At 29.5% G+C, this 17,330-nt stretch overlaps 1 protein-coding gene and 1 long non-coding RNA gene across 2 annotated transcripts; one reads left to right on the top strand and one right to left on the bottom strand.

Moving 5' to 3' along the window:
- Nucleotides 1-2,180: 2,180 nt before the first annotated feature.
- Nucleotides 2,181-8,554, top strand: LOC110642065 (disease resistance protein RPV1). Its single transcript, XM_058134984.1, has 7 exons — nt 2,181-2,890; nt 4,511-5,612; nt 5,730-6,032; nt 6,122-7,015; nt 7,112-7,650; nt 7,739-7,776; nt 8,216-8,554. Exons 1-6 carry the CDS (start codon nt 2,367-2,369, stop codon nt 7,764-7,766), a joined length of 3,390 nt encoding a protein of 1,129 aa, XP_057990967.1. The 5' UTR covers nt 2,181-2,366; the 3' UTR covers nt 7,767-7,776; nt 8,216-8,554.
- A 5,273-nt stretch (nt 8,555-13,827) lies between these two features.
- LOC131173269 (uncharacterized) lies at nt 13,828-15,772 on the bottom strand. The gene is made up of 2 exons (XR_009143522.1): nt 15,372-15,772; nt 13,828-14,170 (listed from the first exon to the last, which is right to left on the bottom strand). It is a non-coding gene; the product is annotated as an uncharacterized LOC131173269 (long non-coding RNA).
- Nucleotides 15,773-17,330: the final 1,558 nt, after the last annotated feature.

The following is a 17,330-nucleotide window of genomic DNA, read 5'->3' as shown; positions in this document are numbered from 1 at the left end:
ATTTTGCCTATATTCTTCTATGAAAGTCACTTATGTGTTTCCTAATCATATCTTTTCATGATAATTTTCTTCATTCATCGTATATTTTTCATATTGAAATTAATTATTTTTTATATCATTTATATTTATTTTGTTAACCTCTAATTAAAATTAAAATTTAAAATTATAATTTTTAAAGACTTATCTAGCATTATTGTTGAAATTACTATTGAAAAAATTACTTTTTAAAATATATTAATTAGAGAATATTAAAAAAATAATTTAAAATTAAATTTGATAAATTTTAATTATTAAAATTTTAAAATAATAAAATAAATTTTTTAAATTATTTTTTTTTAATAATATTTAAAATGTTTCAATTCAATCTAAATAATACTAAAGCTAAAACTTTTCACCTCAAATCCAAGTGACCCAATAGTAATTTTAGAATTGAAAATGAGAGGTCTTTGACCTAGAAAGTACTCAGTTATTTCTCATCACATGATTTTTCATTAATTAGGAATTAATTATTGTGTTTCTCTTTTATATTAAAATCAATTATTTTTTTCTATTTAAATTTTTGCATCTCATATTAAATTTTATTAATTATTTTAAGCATTTTATAAATAAATAAATAATATATATGAATTTAACTCATTTTAAATTATAATTTGGCGTATTAAAAAATATATATATTTTTTTATTTTAAAATTATGCATTAATTTATATTACAATTTAAAAATATATTTTCCTTGAAAAACTCGCTCCCAACAAGTTAAGTGCTCAATTATCTTTAATACAAAGTTAGCTTCCCAGAAATTATAAAGTATTTTCAAGTATTTATTTTTATATTTCATAAACTGTTGAGGCCATTTTTTATATTTTTTTTCAATAGATATTATATACATAAATAAAATTTTTAATATGGTCAAATAGATGCTTGAGAACAAAAAAAGTATAAAAGTTTTTCTATTTAAAAAAAATAAATTCAAAATATTATATATATATATATATATATAAACATGTTTATAATTTACCCTAAAAGATATTATTGAAAAAATGTCTGTGGATATCATATTAAATTTTATTAATTATGTTTAAGCATTTTATAGATAAATAAATAATATATATGAATTTAACTATTTAAAATTACAATTTGAGGGGTTAAAAAATATTTTTACCTTAAAACTATGTACTAATTTATTAGTGAAGTATAATTCTTATCGAAAATAATTCAAATTATAATTTAAAAGTTTATCTTCCTCCAAAAAAACACATGTCCAACATGTCAAGTCGTCAACCGCCTTTAATGCAAAGTTAACTTCCCAAAAGTTGCACTGTTCACATCCGGTCATTGAGACGAGCACTTATTTATATAAAATATAATAGTAATTATTTTAATTTAAATAATTTATTATATTAATGAAATATTTAATTTACTTATTTGGTGGAAAATATATTTTATTTAATAGTAATTTATTACTATTTGATTCAATAAACTTTCTAATTAGAAATCAAACATATATATATATATATTATTTTTAATAAATTTATAAATTAAGATATTTTATTGACATATTAAAATCAAAATTCATTTGAAAATGGACTTAATTAAAAAAAAAAACCCCTAAGCACTTTTTTCAATTTTATTAAGTTTTTAATTTGGTTAATTTTTTTTAACATGAAGGTATAATTTATTTAGTAAAAAAATTAAGGTATAATTGTGATGTAATATATCAAAAAAATTTATTTATATTTTTTTAAATAAAAATATTTAAATTTGTATGTAAAGAAAATATATTTTAATCTACTTTTTTAGTGTTTTAGACTAAAAGAGATGGATTGTTGTGCGATGAAAAATTAGAAAAAAAAATTTCCATTTCATCAATTAAAAAATAAAAAAAACAAAAATAAAAAAATTATATATACATAATTATAATTTTTCCTTGAATTAAAAAAAAATAAATCTTGTGTCTTGTGGGAGAGAAAATATATACTTAAAAAACATACAATAATCTCACTCATATATTAAAAGGTGCACAAAATAATTCCGAGTCATTTTATTCATAACTTTATAGATGTCAAGTCAACTTTTTTTTTTTTATAATTTATAATTTTCCTATATTCTTTTATGGAAGGTACTTGGGTGTTTCCATATATATATATTTTATGATAATTTCGTTAATTAGTGGTATATTTTTCATACTTCTCCCCTCATTCGTTTTCCACAGCAATAATATGTTCCTTCTGGGAAAGCGCCTTCAATGATGCTATATGCCTATAAATTTTTATAGCCTCCAAGAGTTTTCCACACCCCCACACGCAAAAAATACACATCTCTGGTATTTAATTGCTTTCGTTAATTACCTTGTTCAAATTCGGTTCTCATGAGAAACATTGTTCAAACTCTGTTTGTACAACAGCCTTCTACCATGGCTTCTACTTCTTCTACTCCTCCCGATCAGTACAAGACATGGGATGCTTTCATTAGTTTTAGAGGCAAAGATATCCGTCAGGGTTTTCTCTCCCATCTCTTTAAAGCTTTGTCGGGAAAACAAATCAATGCCTTCTTGGATGAAAACCTTGAAAAAGGAGAAGAGATCTCAAGTTCTCTACTGGAAACAATTGAAGATTCATACGTTTCAGTAGTGGTTTTCTCTGAAAATTATGCAGATTCCCCATGGTGCTTGGATGAGCTTGTGAAGATATTTCAATGCATGAAAACATCTGGACAAATAGTCCTTCCAGTATTTTATCGTGTAGATCCAACTGATGTTCAAGAGCTGAGAGGGAATTTTGGAGAGGCATTTAGTAAGCATAAAAAAGAAGTAAAAATTTTGGAAGGATGGCGCCATGCCTTGATAGAAATAAGCAACTTAGCAGGATGGGACTCACAGTCACGGAATATCAAGTAAGTTAATTATTATTTTTTTAACATTTTCATTATTATTATTATTATTATTATTATTATTATTATTATTTTAAATTAGAGATAACTTTAGTCCTAATCCGATACATGACAAATGGCTCTATTTCATTGATGTATAATTTAAAAGGAAATGACAACAATATCTATAAAAATATTTAATTAGATACTATTTGTTTGTTTCTTATATATGTTTTCTTTTTGGAAATAAATCTATTTATGGGTCTAATGAAAATATTCTTCTCAAGCAAGAATAATAATGGCGGTTTTTTCTTTTGTTTTTGAGTGTAGACAAATTGCCAAAAGTTAAGCTAAATATATATAATGGTGAATTTGATAATAAATCACTTAATTATTAATTTAAAATTAAATTTTTTTATATAAATGGAATACTCGAGACATTCTCATCTCTTATATTTTTAAAAGTCTAAGAAAATTAACTAGACTACCCTTATTTAACATATGTTGAGATGATTGATTACAATAGTACACCATATTTATCATAATTTTTCACATGTGTCCTCAACATATAATATCTGAATTTTTAAGAATATTTGTGTTTTACCTTTATATTGATGGTGTTATTTTAATTCATATATATATATATATATAGATGAAAGAAATATCAATATATAATGACCGGCTGAATTAAAAAAATATAAATATTTGTATTTACTGCTCTTTTTTATTTAAATTTTTTAATTTTGAACAATTAAATCAAATCTTTCAAAATTAAAGAAATTTTATCCAATGCTCAAATTTTATCTCTGAATTCTAATAGGAGAATTACAATTTAGTTTTTGAAGTTTGGTAAAATAAAATTTAAATTAAGGGATTAAATTGTAAGTTTTATCAAATTTCATGATAAAATTGCTTGTTTTTAAAAATATAAAGACCAAATTATAAAGTTTTGTCAAATTTTAGGGATTACATCGTAATTTATTAAATTCTAATTTGAGTGTTGAATAATTTTTTTATTTTAAAAAAATTAATTTAATTACCTAAAATTAAAAAATTTGGATAGAATGAGTAACAAATTCAAATGTTAGATTTTTTTTTTTTTAAAATTCAATAAGCAATAAATTAAAGAATATGCAATTTGGCTAAATCTTAACGTTTCCTTATTGAACGAGAAAATGAAATACTAATTCCAAAATCAAAAGGAAACAGCATCTTGTGGGCAAATGCATAACATAAATGATGTGATCGGTACACATTGTCAGTTTGTCACATTCTAAGTATAACATAGCAAATATTGGGGCATAAAAAAAAAAAATTGATGTTAAGCTAAAATTAAATACTCAATACTTAATTAGATTGCTTGCAAATTGAAATTCTAATATTAATCTTTAGATATAATACAAAAAATTCTTACATACATCTAAGTACATAACATTCAATAGAAAATCAGTATATCATTAGTTCAGATAGCACATACCATAATTTTAAATAAATTTCACCATGATCAAATTCAAATATAAACGGTGTTAATGTCAAATTTAATATCAGTATCTTATTTTTCTAAATAGAAATATATATATATTGATTGCATGTTATTTACTTGGATGTATGACTTACTAACATTTCTTTTTCATATATAATCAGGTCTGAGTCCGAACTAGTTGAGGAAATAGTAAATATTGTTTTGGAGAAATTAAATCACATCTTTAAAGGCAATTACGTGAATGATGATTTAGTTGGAATTGAATATCGGGTGAAGAAAATGGAAGAATTATTATTTTCTGAATCAATAAATGATAAACGAGTTGTAGGAATTTGGGGGATGGGAGGTATTGGAAAGACAACTCTTGCTGACAAAGTATTTCATCGAATCAAGGCTAAATTTGAGAGTCATTGCTTTGTTGCCAATGTTAGGGAAGAAATAACGAAGCAAACATCAAATGCTTTGCGAGATAAAATCTTCCGTCAATTGTTAGGAGAGAAAGATGGATATATAGATACGCCTTGTCCAGGGGATTTCACGATGACAAGACTTCAGAGTAAAAAAGTACTCCTCATCTTTGATGATGTAGATGATTCATATGTTTTAAAGGGTTTAGGTGGAAACCTTGATTGGTACAATAAGGGAAGTAGAATAATTATAACCAGCAGAGATAGGCAAACACTCATAAATGTTTGCCTTGAGGAGCATATATATGAGGTTAAAGAATTAATTAATCATGAAGCTCTCCATCTCTTTAGCTTATATGCCTTCAAACAAGATCATCCCAAAGAAGGATATGAGAAGCTATCGGAGATCGCAATAAGATATGCTAAAGGCAATCCGTTGGCTCTTAGAGTTTTAGGCTCTAATATGTATAGTAAGGGTATAGAAGATTGGGAAAGTGAGTTGAAAAAAGTGAAAGAAATTCCTGATTTGAACATTCAAAAAGTCCTGAGAATAAGTTATGATAACCTAGATCGTTATCAAAAAAGTATATTTCTTGATATTGCATGTTTCTTTAAGGGGGAGCCTAGAGGTCGTGTTGAGGGAATACTAGATGCTTGTGGTTTATCTGCAAGAAGTACAATAGGTCGTCTAATTGATAAATCTCTCATAACCATTTCATCATACAATCATGTTGGTATGCATGACTTGTTGCAACAAATGGGCAAGGAAATTGCTTATGAGGAATCCAAACAACCTGGAGCAAGCATCAGGTTATTGAATTACAAGGATATCAGTCGTGTATTGACAAGAGAAACGGTAAGGACTTAGTGTAGTTTCTTGTTTCATTTTTCATCTATTTGAGTTTTGTAAGAACTGTAGCTCTCATATGGAATTAAGTGATATATGATGATCTTTTGCTGTTTTTTTTTTTAGGGAACTGAAAATGTTGAAGGCATATCACTTAACATGTATGAGGTGAAAGATAATTTGGTGCTAAGTTCCACAGCCTTCCAGAAGATGTACAATCTTAGAATCCTCAAATTCTTCAATGATTCTAATTCTAGTCGAGGACAATTGCAGCTTCCTAGCGGCCTTGAATTTCTACCAGAAGGTCTAAGATATCTTCACTGGGATAGATACCCTTTGAATTATTTGCCATTGAAGTGTTGCACAAAATATCTTGTGGAACTCCGCATGCCCTTGAGCAAACTCACAGATCTTTGGAATGGAGATGAGGCAAGAGTAATTGTGCTGCTATATAAAATTTAGCTACATTTTGTGAAGTTAATTAGCATTTGCTAATTTTATTGATATTTTCATCACAGGCTCTTGGAAATTTGAAACTTTTAGACCTCACCAGCTCTATGAAGCTGACCAGAGTTCCAGACTTGTCTAGATTCCCAAATCTTGAGGTTTTACTTTTGGGCGGATGTAGAAGCTTGATTGAGATTCCTAGCAGCATTGGCGAGTTAAAATGTCTAAAACGAATTGATCTAACGAGATGCTTTAAACTGCATAGTATTCCCCAAAGCATCTGCAATCTGAAATCTCTTACATTCCTTTGGATGTCACATTTTTTGAATGTCACTGAATTGCCAGAGAACATAGGGGATTTAGAATTTCTAGAGTACCTTCGTATAGATAGCATTGGAATAAAAGCATTACCATCCTCCATCAATCAATGGGAAAATTTGGTTGACTTAACGTGTACAGGCTGTAAAGGTTTGACATTGCTTCCTTTGACAGGTTTGTCCCGCTTACGGAATTTGAGTTTAGATGAGTGTAGTATAATAGAAATTCCCCAGAGTCTTGGGCTTTTAGTCTCATTGGAATCCTTAAGTTTAACTGAAAACAATTTTGAGAGCATACCTGCAAGCATTAAACAACTATCTGAGTTGATACAGCTTTACTTATTTGGTTGCAAGAGACTCAAATGTTTACCAGAGCTTCCATCATGCTTAAGAAAATTGTCTTTAGGGAATTGCACATCTCTCAAATGTTTACCAGAGCTTCCATCATGCTTAATAGATTTGTCTTTAGAGAATTGCACATCTCTGGAATCTGCGTCAACTTCTTTCCTTGTCCCAGAACACAAAGACGAAGATCTAATTGAAAATTTTCTTCGAATTGAAAAATTTCTTGACTTTAGTAATTGCTTCAGTGTGGATAAGGAGAAAGTGATGAAGGATGTATTGAAAACGCATCTGTTGAAACACAAGGTATGCTTTCATTTCTCAGGTGTTACAAGGATCATCATGATAAGTTTTTATTTTATTTTTTTTTTCATAAAATAATTTATAATTTTCATGGTACAGATTGTTCGTTTGTGTATTCCCGGGGATGAAGTGCCTCAAAGGATGAGATATAAGAACCAGAGTGGATCTTCTCTTTCATTCACACTAGATCAGCCTAACTTGATTGGTGTTTCTTTATGCCTTGTTTTTGATCCCAAAAATTATTATGGTTATCGTGTTAGGTTTAATTGCGAAGCCCAATTCATTGATAAATCTGGACACAACAGTAAAATTTCCAAGTTCAGTTTCCAGCCTTATTGCAAAACTAATCTGTTGGAATCAGAACATGTGTACCTTTGGAATGAATTGTTCTACATTTCCGACAGTTTCGATGAGGCCACATTTAAGTTCTCCATTGAAGAGGCCTCGTTACAGTACCACATTGAACATTTTTCACTCAAGCCACAACATAATTCCGGCGCTATAATTAAGTGTGGGGTACTTCCTATAGTTCGAGATGATTTTCTCTGCAGAGATAAAAAGAGAAGCAGAAATAAGAAGATGAGGAAGAAGAACCTTCTCCGCCTAAAATTGAAACGAGACCAAACACCTTACAACAGGTAAAGGAATTTCTCATAATTTATTTACTCTTTTTTTTTTGTTAATATAATATATTTACTCTTACAAAGTACTCGTAATCTTTTGCAGCACTACCGCCACAGCAGAGACTCATTAAGTGTTTAAAGGTTAGAAATTAAACAGTATATTTTGTTCCATATTCTTCTTATGCAACCTGAACTTTGCCAAATTACTCTGTCCAGTGTTCACTCATATTGATGGGTATTATTGCTAAACTAATATGTTATGTTGCCTTACTCTCTTATTTTTACTATTGAATTTCATTTTTACATTATCTTTCCACATGAATACATTACATTCACAAGGTTTGAAATCATAATAACCATTAATAAAATTTACAATAAAATTTCTCTCTTAAATTTAAAACATCATAACAACCATTAATAAGTACTACTTGATTTCACGAAAATTCTTCAATTAAACTGCATATTATATTGATCAGAGAACTCATCACATCCGGTCCTATAGCGATTTAAGAGTTCAAATCAACATAAGTTTCTAGCTGTGCTGCTTGATCTCGTCTTGTACGTCTCCTCTTTGTTGCAGATTTCGTGTTTGGAGGCTTTTGTGTGCGACTTTTCTGCAGAATTTGATGCAGCTCTCAGCTTTCTAAACCTTTGGCTTTTGTTCTGCTGGCAATTGTTTGCTGTCTTTTGTGATGCAACTTTGGTGCTGTATTATTGGCGTGTTTTGTACCTTTCTTTCTATGCTTTTTCACTTGGAATACCATTGTTGGGTGTAATAGGGAAGCCTATCGGATTGGTTTAATCGGCAAAGTCCATACTAAGTATTTTCTAGATGTCATTTATCAATAAAATTTTGCTGATAAAAGCAATTGTGCTGAATTATAAATTTTGAATAACACCACAGTCGATCCATCTTAAAGTTCAAAAGCATTCACAATCAGGCCAGTTTGACATTTTTCCTGTCACCAGTTTCTTAGGCAATCCAGGACTGTCTGGTTCAATTGCACGGCACTTTTGTGGTGATCAACCAAACTACCAATCCTATTACTGAAGAATCCTCAAATAACACGCTTGTTTTTGGACTCATTCCTGGACTCGCTTTTGATTTATTGTTGGATCTACAACTGGGTTACTCTATCCCATCCAGAGACTAAAGTTCTTGCAGAAGTTCATAGAGTTCCTTTTTGCAAAAGAACACAGAAAATCATCTGTCACATTGGCATGTCTTCTCATAATGCTGAATTCCATTCGTAAATACCGTAGGTTACTCTATATGCTTGAAAGACGACAATGACTATGAAATAGAGAAAAGATTCAGATTATAAAGCCTACAAGATTTACCTTAAAAGCTCTGTTTTCTTTAATGTTTTCTTATCTTGGAATATGTCCAGAAATTCTTAGCAGCTGCAAAAGTGAGCTCCTATGGTCAAAATACTGATTTTATTATTTTATGTAACTTCCTCTGTCTGCTATCATTCTAAACCAGCTAAGTATAATTCTAAAATTTACCAAATTGAATTTCATTTTTTTTCCCAATTACTCTCTTCAGTGTTCACTGTTCACCATTATATGCAGACATATTATTGGGTTTTATTGCTAGAGTAATGTATTATGTTGCCTTAATCTCTTATTTTACTATTGAATTTCATTTATTGATTTTCACTTGTTGGTCAATGAGCAATGAATTCAAAAGGCATTTATCTCCTTCAATTTTCCATCTATCCGTGCATGCAACAAAATTGCAAACAAATTCAATTCGAGAACTAGAGAAGTGAAGTTCTCAGCAAACACACACAGGACAAGAACTAGAGAAGCAATACAAGCAAGCAAATAATGCAAACCAAGGCATTGTTGCTTTGCATTAAAAACAATTGCTCACTTACTAGTGAGTAGTCTGCAGCTTGGTTGGTCAGATGCAGAACGGGAATTTAAAAGCAGATATTAAATGCCGGATCCCAAGGATTCCTTTCAGTTTACCTCTCTGTTTTATCTGGGCATGAAAATTCCCACCAACCTATTTCATAAAGTTTTATATGGCGCACTTATATTATTTTTCAAGGCTTTCTTTTTCTTAAGAGATTTTTTTTTAGGTTTTCATTTTTATAATTCTATTGCTTATTTAATATTTAAGTTAACTTAAAAGTTTTATAAATTGAATGGTTAATTTTTTAATGATTTGCATTTAACTGAATTTCTAAACGAAAATCATAAAAATAAATTTACTATTATGATTTAAAATAATCTTATTTCATCATGAAATACTTATTTTTCAAGACTAATAAATTAAATTTTGGATTTAGATAAAATTATCTTTCATTACAGCCTCTAGGAAATTTGAAACTGATGGACCTCAGCAACTCTAAGGACTTGATCAGAATTTCAGACTTATCTAATGCCACAAATATTGAGTTTTTATATTTAAAGGGATGTAAAAGTTTGGTTGAGATTCCCTCATCTCTTCAAAATCTGATCAAGCTTATTGAATTAGAATTATTGTACACCAACTTTCAAAGAAGATTCAAATCCCTCTGCATTTTTAATATCACAAGGCAAGACTATATTTGTTAAATTTAGAGAGAGTGTTGGACAAATTACAATTTAAATCATTTTATTTTGAGTTTATATAAGTAATTACATTACTTTTACATATCAAAATGACTAGTCAAGTCAATATTGTAACCCAGCCACTTATATATTACCTTTTTACTTTGTATTCTTTTGATGTAGGATTCCTACAATATTAGTCTCATTAGAGAGATGAATGAGGGGAACAAAATTTTAGAACTTCTTTCCAACAGATATCAAATGGTTAACCCTAAAATAATGGATTACTTATTGGGTTGACAAATATGAGTAGAAACAACCAAATCAAGTTACCGAAATAGCATGATATTACATTTTAATCTAATATTTTTAATTTTAATTTAATTTATAATATACATGAAACGAAATAATATAGGTGAATTTTCTTTTTAACTTGAAAGGGTCAAAATTTGTCCACTCCCGCATATTAAATAGATAGATAAATAAATATAAATAACTCCGTTAAATGTGAAAAGGTTGAAGTATGTAGGGTGGAATATTCTATCTACTGCAAGCGGATGAAAAAGTTCAATCAAGAACGGACAATCATTCTTTACACCTCAGGGTAAGTTGCATAAAATGGCTGCATGTGCCGGCGAGAACCTTGTTTGGTGTATTGAGATCCGATTGCAAAGACGAAGGTTGGTGTATTGAGAGACTGAAGTTCCAGGCCTGATTTTGTGATGGAGTGTATCGCTTTTGTTTTTATGTAATTCATGCACTATCCATCAAAATATACATGCTTTTATTTTAACATAATTTAACAACATATTGTTAATATAATTAAAGTAATAAATTTTATTTTATATTTTCCTAAAATACTTTTCATTCATATTAATTCACTAAAAAAATAATTATTTTTATGAACTTTGATATTATATTTTTAATTTATTTGTCTTTAATTAAAATTAGATCTTTAAATCTTACAATTTGAAGATGACTCAATGAATATTATTTGTGTGACTTCATAAATTTAGCTCTGTTTGCCTAAGTTAATTAGCATCTGCTTATTTTATTGATATTTTCATTACAGGCTCTAAGGAAATTTGAAATTTTTATACCTCAGCAACTCTTTGGAGCTAACCAGAGTTCCAGACTTGTCTAGTGTTCCAAAGCTTGCGTTATTATTTTTGGACAGATGTAGAAGCTTGATTGAGATTCCTAGCAGCATTGGCGAGTTGAAATGTTTTAAAGAAATTTATGTCATTGGTTGCAAAGAACTGCGTAGTGTTCCACAAAGCATCTCAATCTGAAATCTCTTACAAACCCTGATATCTCAAATTGTTTGAATGTGTTAGAATTATGACTCAAAATCCTAGGGAGATTTAAAGAGACATTTTCCTAATTTGAATGGGGGAAATATTCCTCAATATGATAGAGAAATATTTCCTATATAAAGCAGAACTTTTATTTAGTATTATTTCTAAATTAAGTGGGATTCCTAATTAGATTAGAATTGAGGAAATTAACACTATAAATAGGAGAATAGTGAAAAAAGTTATTTGATTTTCAACTCATTAGATTAGGATTGAGAAATGGATTCTTGTCTATTAGTGAGAGGGCTCTTGCCCATATAGTTGAAGACACCCTTTGTGGTGTAGTGTTGTAATAGTAAATATATTGAGTTATGTATAGAGGAGACTGAGAAGAGCTAACTAATATATTTATTATGAGCAATTTGATGTAGTATGGGTTCTCTTAGGTGTAATTGCATTCATGGGTAGTATAGCTTTGAGCTCCTAAATTGATAATTATTTATTGAATATAGTGGAAAATGGCATGTCCGTGGATGTAACCATATGTTGAGAGGATAAACCACATAAATATTGATATTTTGTATGTTTACTTTATTTCTTTGCAATTTACACGCTTCTGTAGTGCACAACAATTGATATCAGAGCCATGGGAATGATCTTGGTGAGTTTGGTTGAAAGTGGAGTGGCTGCGACATATAGAAAGTTGCGCATGCAACAATAGTGATGATGGAGAGTTGAATTTAAAGTGGAGCTCTTGATGCAAAATCAAGAAAGTTGACGTGATGATTTTCTGAAGAAAGAAACAAGTTACACCCAAGATGAAGATTAGAGAGATTGATAATTTGAAGGATTCAAGCTCAAGCATGGAAATGTGATAATTGAAAGCACCCAAGAATTGGAGGCATATAATGGTTTATGGATTTTGAGTCAAGGTAGAGATTGTTAGAATTATGATTCAAGTCTCAACATCCTAGTGGGATTTGGAGAGACCTTAATATTTCTCAATAGTATAGAGAAATATTTTCTATATAAAGTAGAACTCTTATTTTAGTGTTATTCCTAAATTGAGTGAGACTCTTAATTAGATTAAGATTGAAGAAATTAATACTATAAATAGGAGAATGGTAGAAAGGATTATTTGGCTTTTAACTCATAGAGTGAGGCTATTGCCCATTGTAAAAAGGGGTCTTGCCAATTGCTGCAGATTTAGCTCTACCTAATGATGAGGGGCTTTTGCCCATTATAATAAAAAGAGGCTTTGGCCTATGGTAGAGAAAGGACATAGAATTCAAGAGAAATGGATTCTTATCCATTGATGAGAGGGCTTTTGCCCATATAGTTAAAGACACAATTTGTGGTGTAGTGTTATAATACACAATTGGTATCAGAGCCATGAGAATGATTTTGGTAAGTTTGGTTGAAGGTGGAGATATTGTGACATATAGAAAGTCACACATGCAACAATAGTGATAGTGAAGAGTTGAATTTAAGGTGGAGCTTTTGATGCAAAAACAAGAAAGTTGATGCCGCGAAGGTTTTTTGAAAAAAGAAGCAAGTTACACCCAAGATAAAGATTGAAGAGATTGATAATTTGAAGTGTTTAAGCTCAAGCATAAATATGTGATGATTGAAAGCACCCGAGAATTGGAGGTATGCAATAGTTCATAGATTTTGAGTCAAGGTAAAGATTGTTAGAATTATGACTCAAAATCCCAGTGGGATTTAGAAAGACCTTTTCCTCATTTAAGTGGGAGAAATATTTCTCAATAAGATAAAGGAATATTTCCTATATAAAGCAGAACTCTTATTTTAATGTTATTCCTAAATTAAGTGGAACTTCTAATTAGATTAGGATTGAGCAAATTAATACTATAAATAGGAGAATAGTGAAAAGTGCTATTAGGCTTTCAACTTATAGAGTGAGGCTATTGGCCATTATAAAGAGAAGTCTTGCCAATTGTTGAGGATTTAGTTCTGCCCAATGATGAGGGGCTTCTGCCCAATGATGAGGGGCTTTTGCCCATTGTAGTGAAAATACGCTTGAGCCTATGGTAGAAAAAAGACATAAAATTTAAGAGGAAATGATTTTTATCCATTGGTGAGAGGGCTTTGCCTATATAGTTGAAGACACTCTTTGTGGTATAGTATTGTAATAGCAAATATATTGGGTTATACTCAGAGGAGACTAAAAGGGATTAACTAATGTATTTACTATGAACAGTTTGATGTAGTATGGATTCTCTTGGGTATAATTGGGTTTATGGGTAGTATAGCTTTAAGCTTGTAAATTGATGATTATTTATTGATGATAGTAGAATGTAGTTCTATGTTGAGAGGGTGAACCACATAAATATTGATATTTTGCTTTATTTCTTTACAGTTTACACGCTTATGCAGTACATAATAGAATGTCATTGAATTGCCAGATAACATAGGGGATTTAGAATTACGGGAGTTACTTTGCATAAATGCAAGTGGAATGAAAACATTACCATCCGCCATCAATCAACTGAAAAATTTGGTAGACTTGGCGCGTGGTGTATGTGAAGGTTTGGCATTGCTTCCTTTGACAGGTTTGTCCCGTTCATGGAGGATTGATTTACGTGACACTGGTATATTAGAAATTCCCCAGAGTATTTGTGATTTAGTGTCATTGTTACATTTACATTTATGTGGAAACAATTTTGAGAGCGTACCTGCAAGCATTAAACAACTGCCGAATTTGAAATATCTTGGATTAAATGATTGCAAGAGACTTAAATCTTTACCAGAGCTTCCATGCTTAGAAGACAAAGATGAAGACTTATTATATGAATACAAAAACGAAGAATCATATCTTGACTTTCATAATTGCATCAATTTGGACAAGGATGTATGTGAGAAAGTAACGGAGGACGTATTTGAAAAGCATCTGTTGCAACACAAGGCATGCTTCCTTCCTCATGCATTTCCTCAAGTCCATTAACACAAGCTATGAAGTTTCAATACATTACTGATAAAATATTAATAATTTCATGTCAATGAAGAGAAGAAGAAGAAGAAGAAGAAGAAGAAGAAGAAGACAATAAAAGGATCCAATGATCTCATCAGGATAAAATAAGCTCCGTTTGTATGCTTGAAAGACGACAATGACTATGAAATAGACGACAATTACTATGATGATAAAATAATCTCTTATTTTACTATTGAATTTCATTTATTGAATTTCACTTATTGCTCGATGAGCAATGAATTCTAAAGTCTTTGTTGCATTTATCTCCTTCATTTTTTCCATCTATCTGTGTGAGCAACAAAATTGCAAAGAAATTCAATTCGAGGACTAGAGAAGTGAAGTTCTAGCAAACACACACAGGACAAGAACTAGAGAAGCAATACAAGCAAGCAAATAATGCATACCAAGACATTGTGGCTTTGCATTAAAAACAATTGCTCACTCACTAGTTAGTAGTCTGCAGCTCGGTTGGTTAGACGCAGAACTTGAATTTAAAGCAGATATTAAATTGCGGATCCCAAGGATTCCTTTTAGTTTACCTCTCGGTTTTATCTGGGCATGAAAATTCCCACCAACCTATTTCTTAAAGCTTTATATGGCTGCCCTTATATTAAAAGTTTCATTAATTCGAATGCTTAATTTTTTTGATTATTTGCTTTTAACTGAATTTCTAAACGAAAATCATAAATATAAATTTAATATTCCTGATTTAAAATAATCTTATTTCATCATGAAATACTTATTTTTGAAGACTAATTAATTAAGTTTTTGATTTAGATAAAATTTACAGCCTCTTGGAAATTTGAAACTGATGGACCTCAGCCACTCTAAGGACTTGATCAGAATTTCAGACTTATCTAATGCCGCAAATATAGAATTAAAGAGATTGTAGCAAACAAACTCACAGCTTCGGGCTTCAAAACTTTCAATTTCTTCTCTCTGTTGACCGTCCGTCGACTACAATTGTGATTACAGAAGGGCTTATCGACGGCTGGAGGAAGTGAGTAAGAGGCGAGGAAGTCCGATTGACGCCGGGGATGTCATGGTTGGCAAGGGAGAGTTGCTGTCCGCCTTCTTCTCCCCTTTATTTTCGCATCCTTGGTGAAAAGAAACAATGAAACAAGGCTGAATTCGAGGCAAGGAAGGGTTTCTAACTAACTGCAGCTGTAACTAACCTGTTGTTAGTTGATAGATCTGTTGAGAAACGCGGGAATCCATCTCTTGCTCTGCCTTAGATCTTTCCAGCACGCACCGTTTTACTTATGCTTCTCCGCACCATTTCTTCATTTTGCTTTGTCAGCTTGGTTCTTTTCTTTTACGTCCATTCATTTTCTATATGCTGCGTTTCATAATAAATTATCATTAATCCATTAGTTTTGTTTCTTAGAATTTTTGTTAAATTTGAAGCATTCTGAGTATGCATAAAGATATATAGAAAATTCATTTTTCATATGTATTTAAAAGTAAATTTTACTATTTTTTATTTATTTATTCCTTTCCTTGTTCTTCAAACTTTGGCTCTTCTGTTTTCTCTCCGCTAATAGAGACATTTTGCACATTATTATATTTTTCTTTGGATATAAGTAAGAGTGGAAATCATCCAAAGAGAAACAACCAAGTCAAGTTACCGAAATAGCACGTTATTACATTTAATCTAATATTTTTAATTTTAATTTATAATAAACATGAAATGAATAATATAGGTGAATTTTCTTTTTAATTTGAATTGATTTGGACGTGGACTTTTTTTTTATATTATTTTGATTTGGTTAACCTAATCATATTGACAAAACACCTAATTTAATTATTTAATAAAAATTATGTTTCACTTAATGATAATTTATTATTATTTAACTTGATAGACTTTCTAAGACCTAGATTTAGAAATCAAACTTTTATATTTTTTAATGAATTTATAAATTAGGATATTTTATTGACATATTAAAATCAAAATTCATTTGAAAATATACCTGATTAAAAAAAAAACTTTAAGCACTTTTTTCAATTTTATTTGACTTTTAAATTTGGATAATTTTTTTAACATGAAGGTATAATTTTTTTAGTAAAAAAATTAAGGTATAATTGTGATGTAATGTATCCAAAAATTTTATTTCTATCTTTTTAAATAAAAATATTTAAATTTGTATGTAAAGAAAATATGTTTTAGTGAATATTTTTCAGTGTTTTAGACAAAAAGAGATGGATTGCTATACCATAGAAAATCAGAAAAAAAAAAGTTCTCATTTCATCAATTAAAAAAAATCAGAAAATAAAAAAATAAAAAAATTTATATATACATAATTATAATTATTCCTTGAATTAAAGAAATAGTGAGTCTCATGTCCTGTGAGAGAGGGAATATATATTTCAGGAATACACAATAATCTCTCTCATATCTTAGAAGGTGCATAAAGTAATTTCGAGTCATTTTGTTTATGCCTTTATAGAAGTCAAGCCAACTTAAAAGTATATTTTCCTTGAAAAAATTTGCATCCAACAAGTCAACTCCTCAACTGTCTTTAATACAAAGTTAGCTTCCTAGAAATTGCATAGTATTTCAAGTATTTTGTTGCCTTTTTTTGGGTAATTACTGAAACAAGCCATAGCTTTTGTTGGCCCTTTGACTACATTGTTAGATGTGAACCTCTTTTATTTTAAAATTAATTAATTTTAACTAATGAATTTTAATCTATTGATGGGATTTTAAATTTGAATTAGTTAAACAAATTAAATAAGTAATTATTTTTTAATATATATATATTAAATATTTTTAAAATATTTTAAATTGAGTCAATTTAAACTAATGGATTAACGAAATCAAATTTTAGAAGTAAATCATTTGTGTAAAAAATATTGGGATTAAT

This window comes from Hevea brasiliensis, chromosome 14 (assembly GCF_030052815.1).
Source record: "Hevea brasiliensis isolate MT/VB/25A 57/8 chromosome 14, ASM3005281v1, whole genome shotgun sequence".
NCBI lineage: Eukaryota > Viridiplantae > Streptophyta > Magnoliopsida > Malpighiales > Euphorbiaceae > Hevea > Hevea brasiliensis.
The sequence above is the reverse complement of the archived record's forward strand: the minus strand, read 5'-3'. Positions and strand labels throughout refer to the sequence as shown.

Excerpts from the sequence above, each read along its gene's own strand:
- LOC110642065 (XM_058134984.1), top strand. The coding sequence starts at position 2,367 with ATGAGAAACATTGTTCAAACTCTGTTTGTACAACAGCCTTCTACCATG. Across the intron at positions 2,891-4,510 it reads TCACAGTCACGGAATATCAA|GTCTGAGTCCGAACTAGTTG; the intron begins GTAAGTTAATTA and ends ATATATAATCAG. Across the intron at positions 5,613-5,729 it reads GTGTATTGACAAGAGAAACG|GGAACTGAAAATGTTGAAGG; the intron begins GTAAGGACTTAG and ends TTTTTTTTTTAG.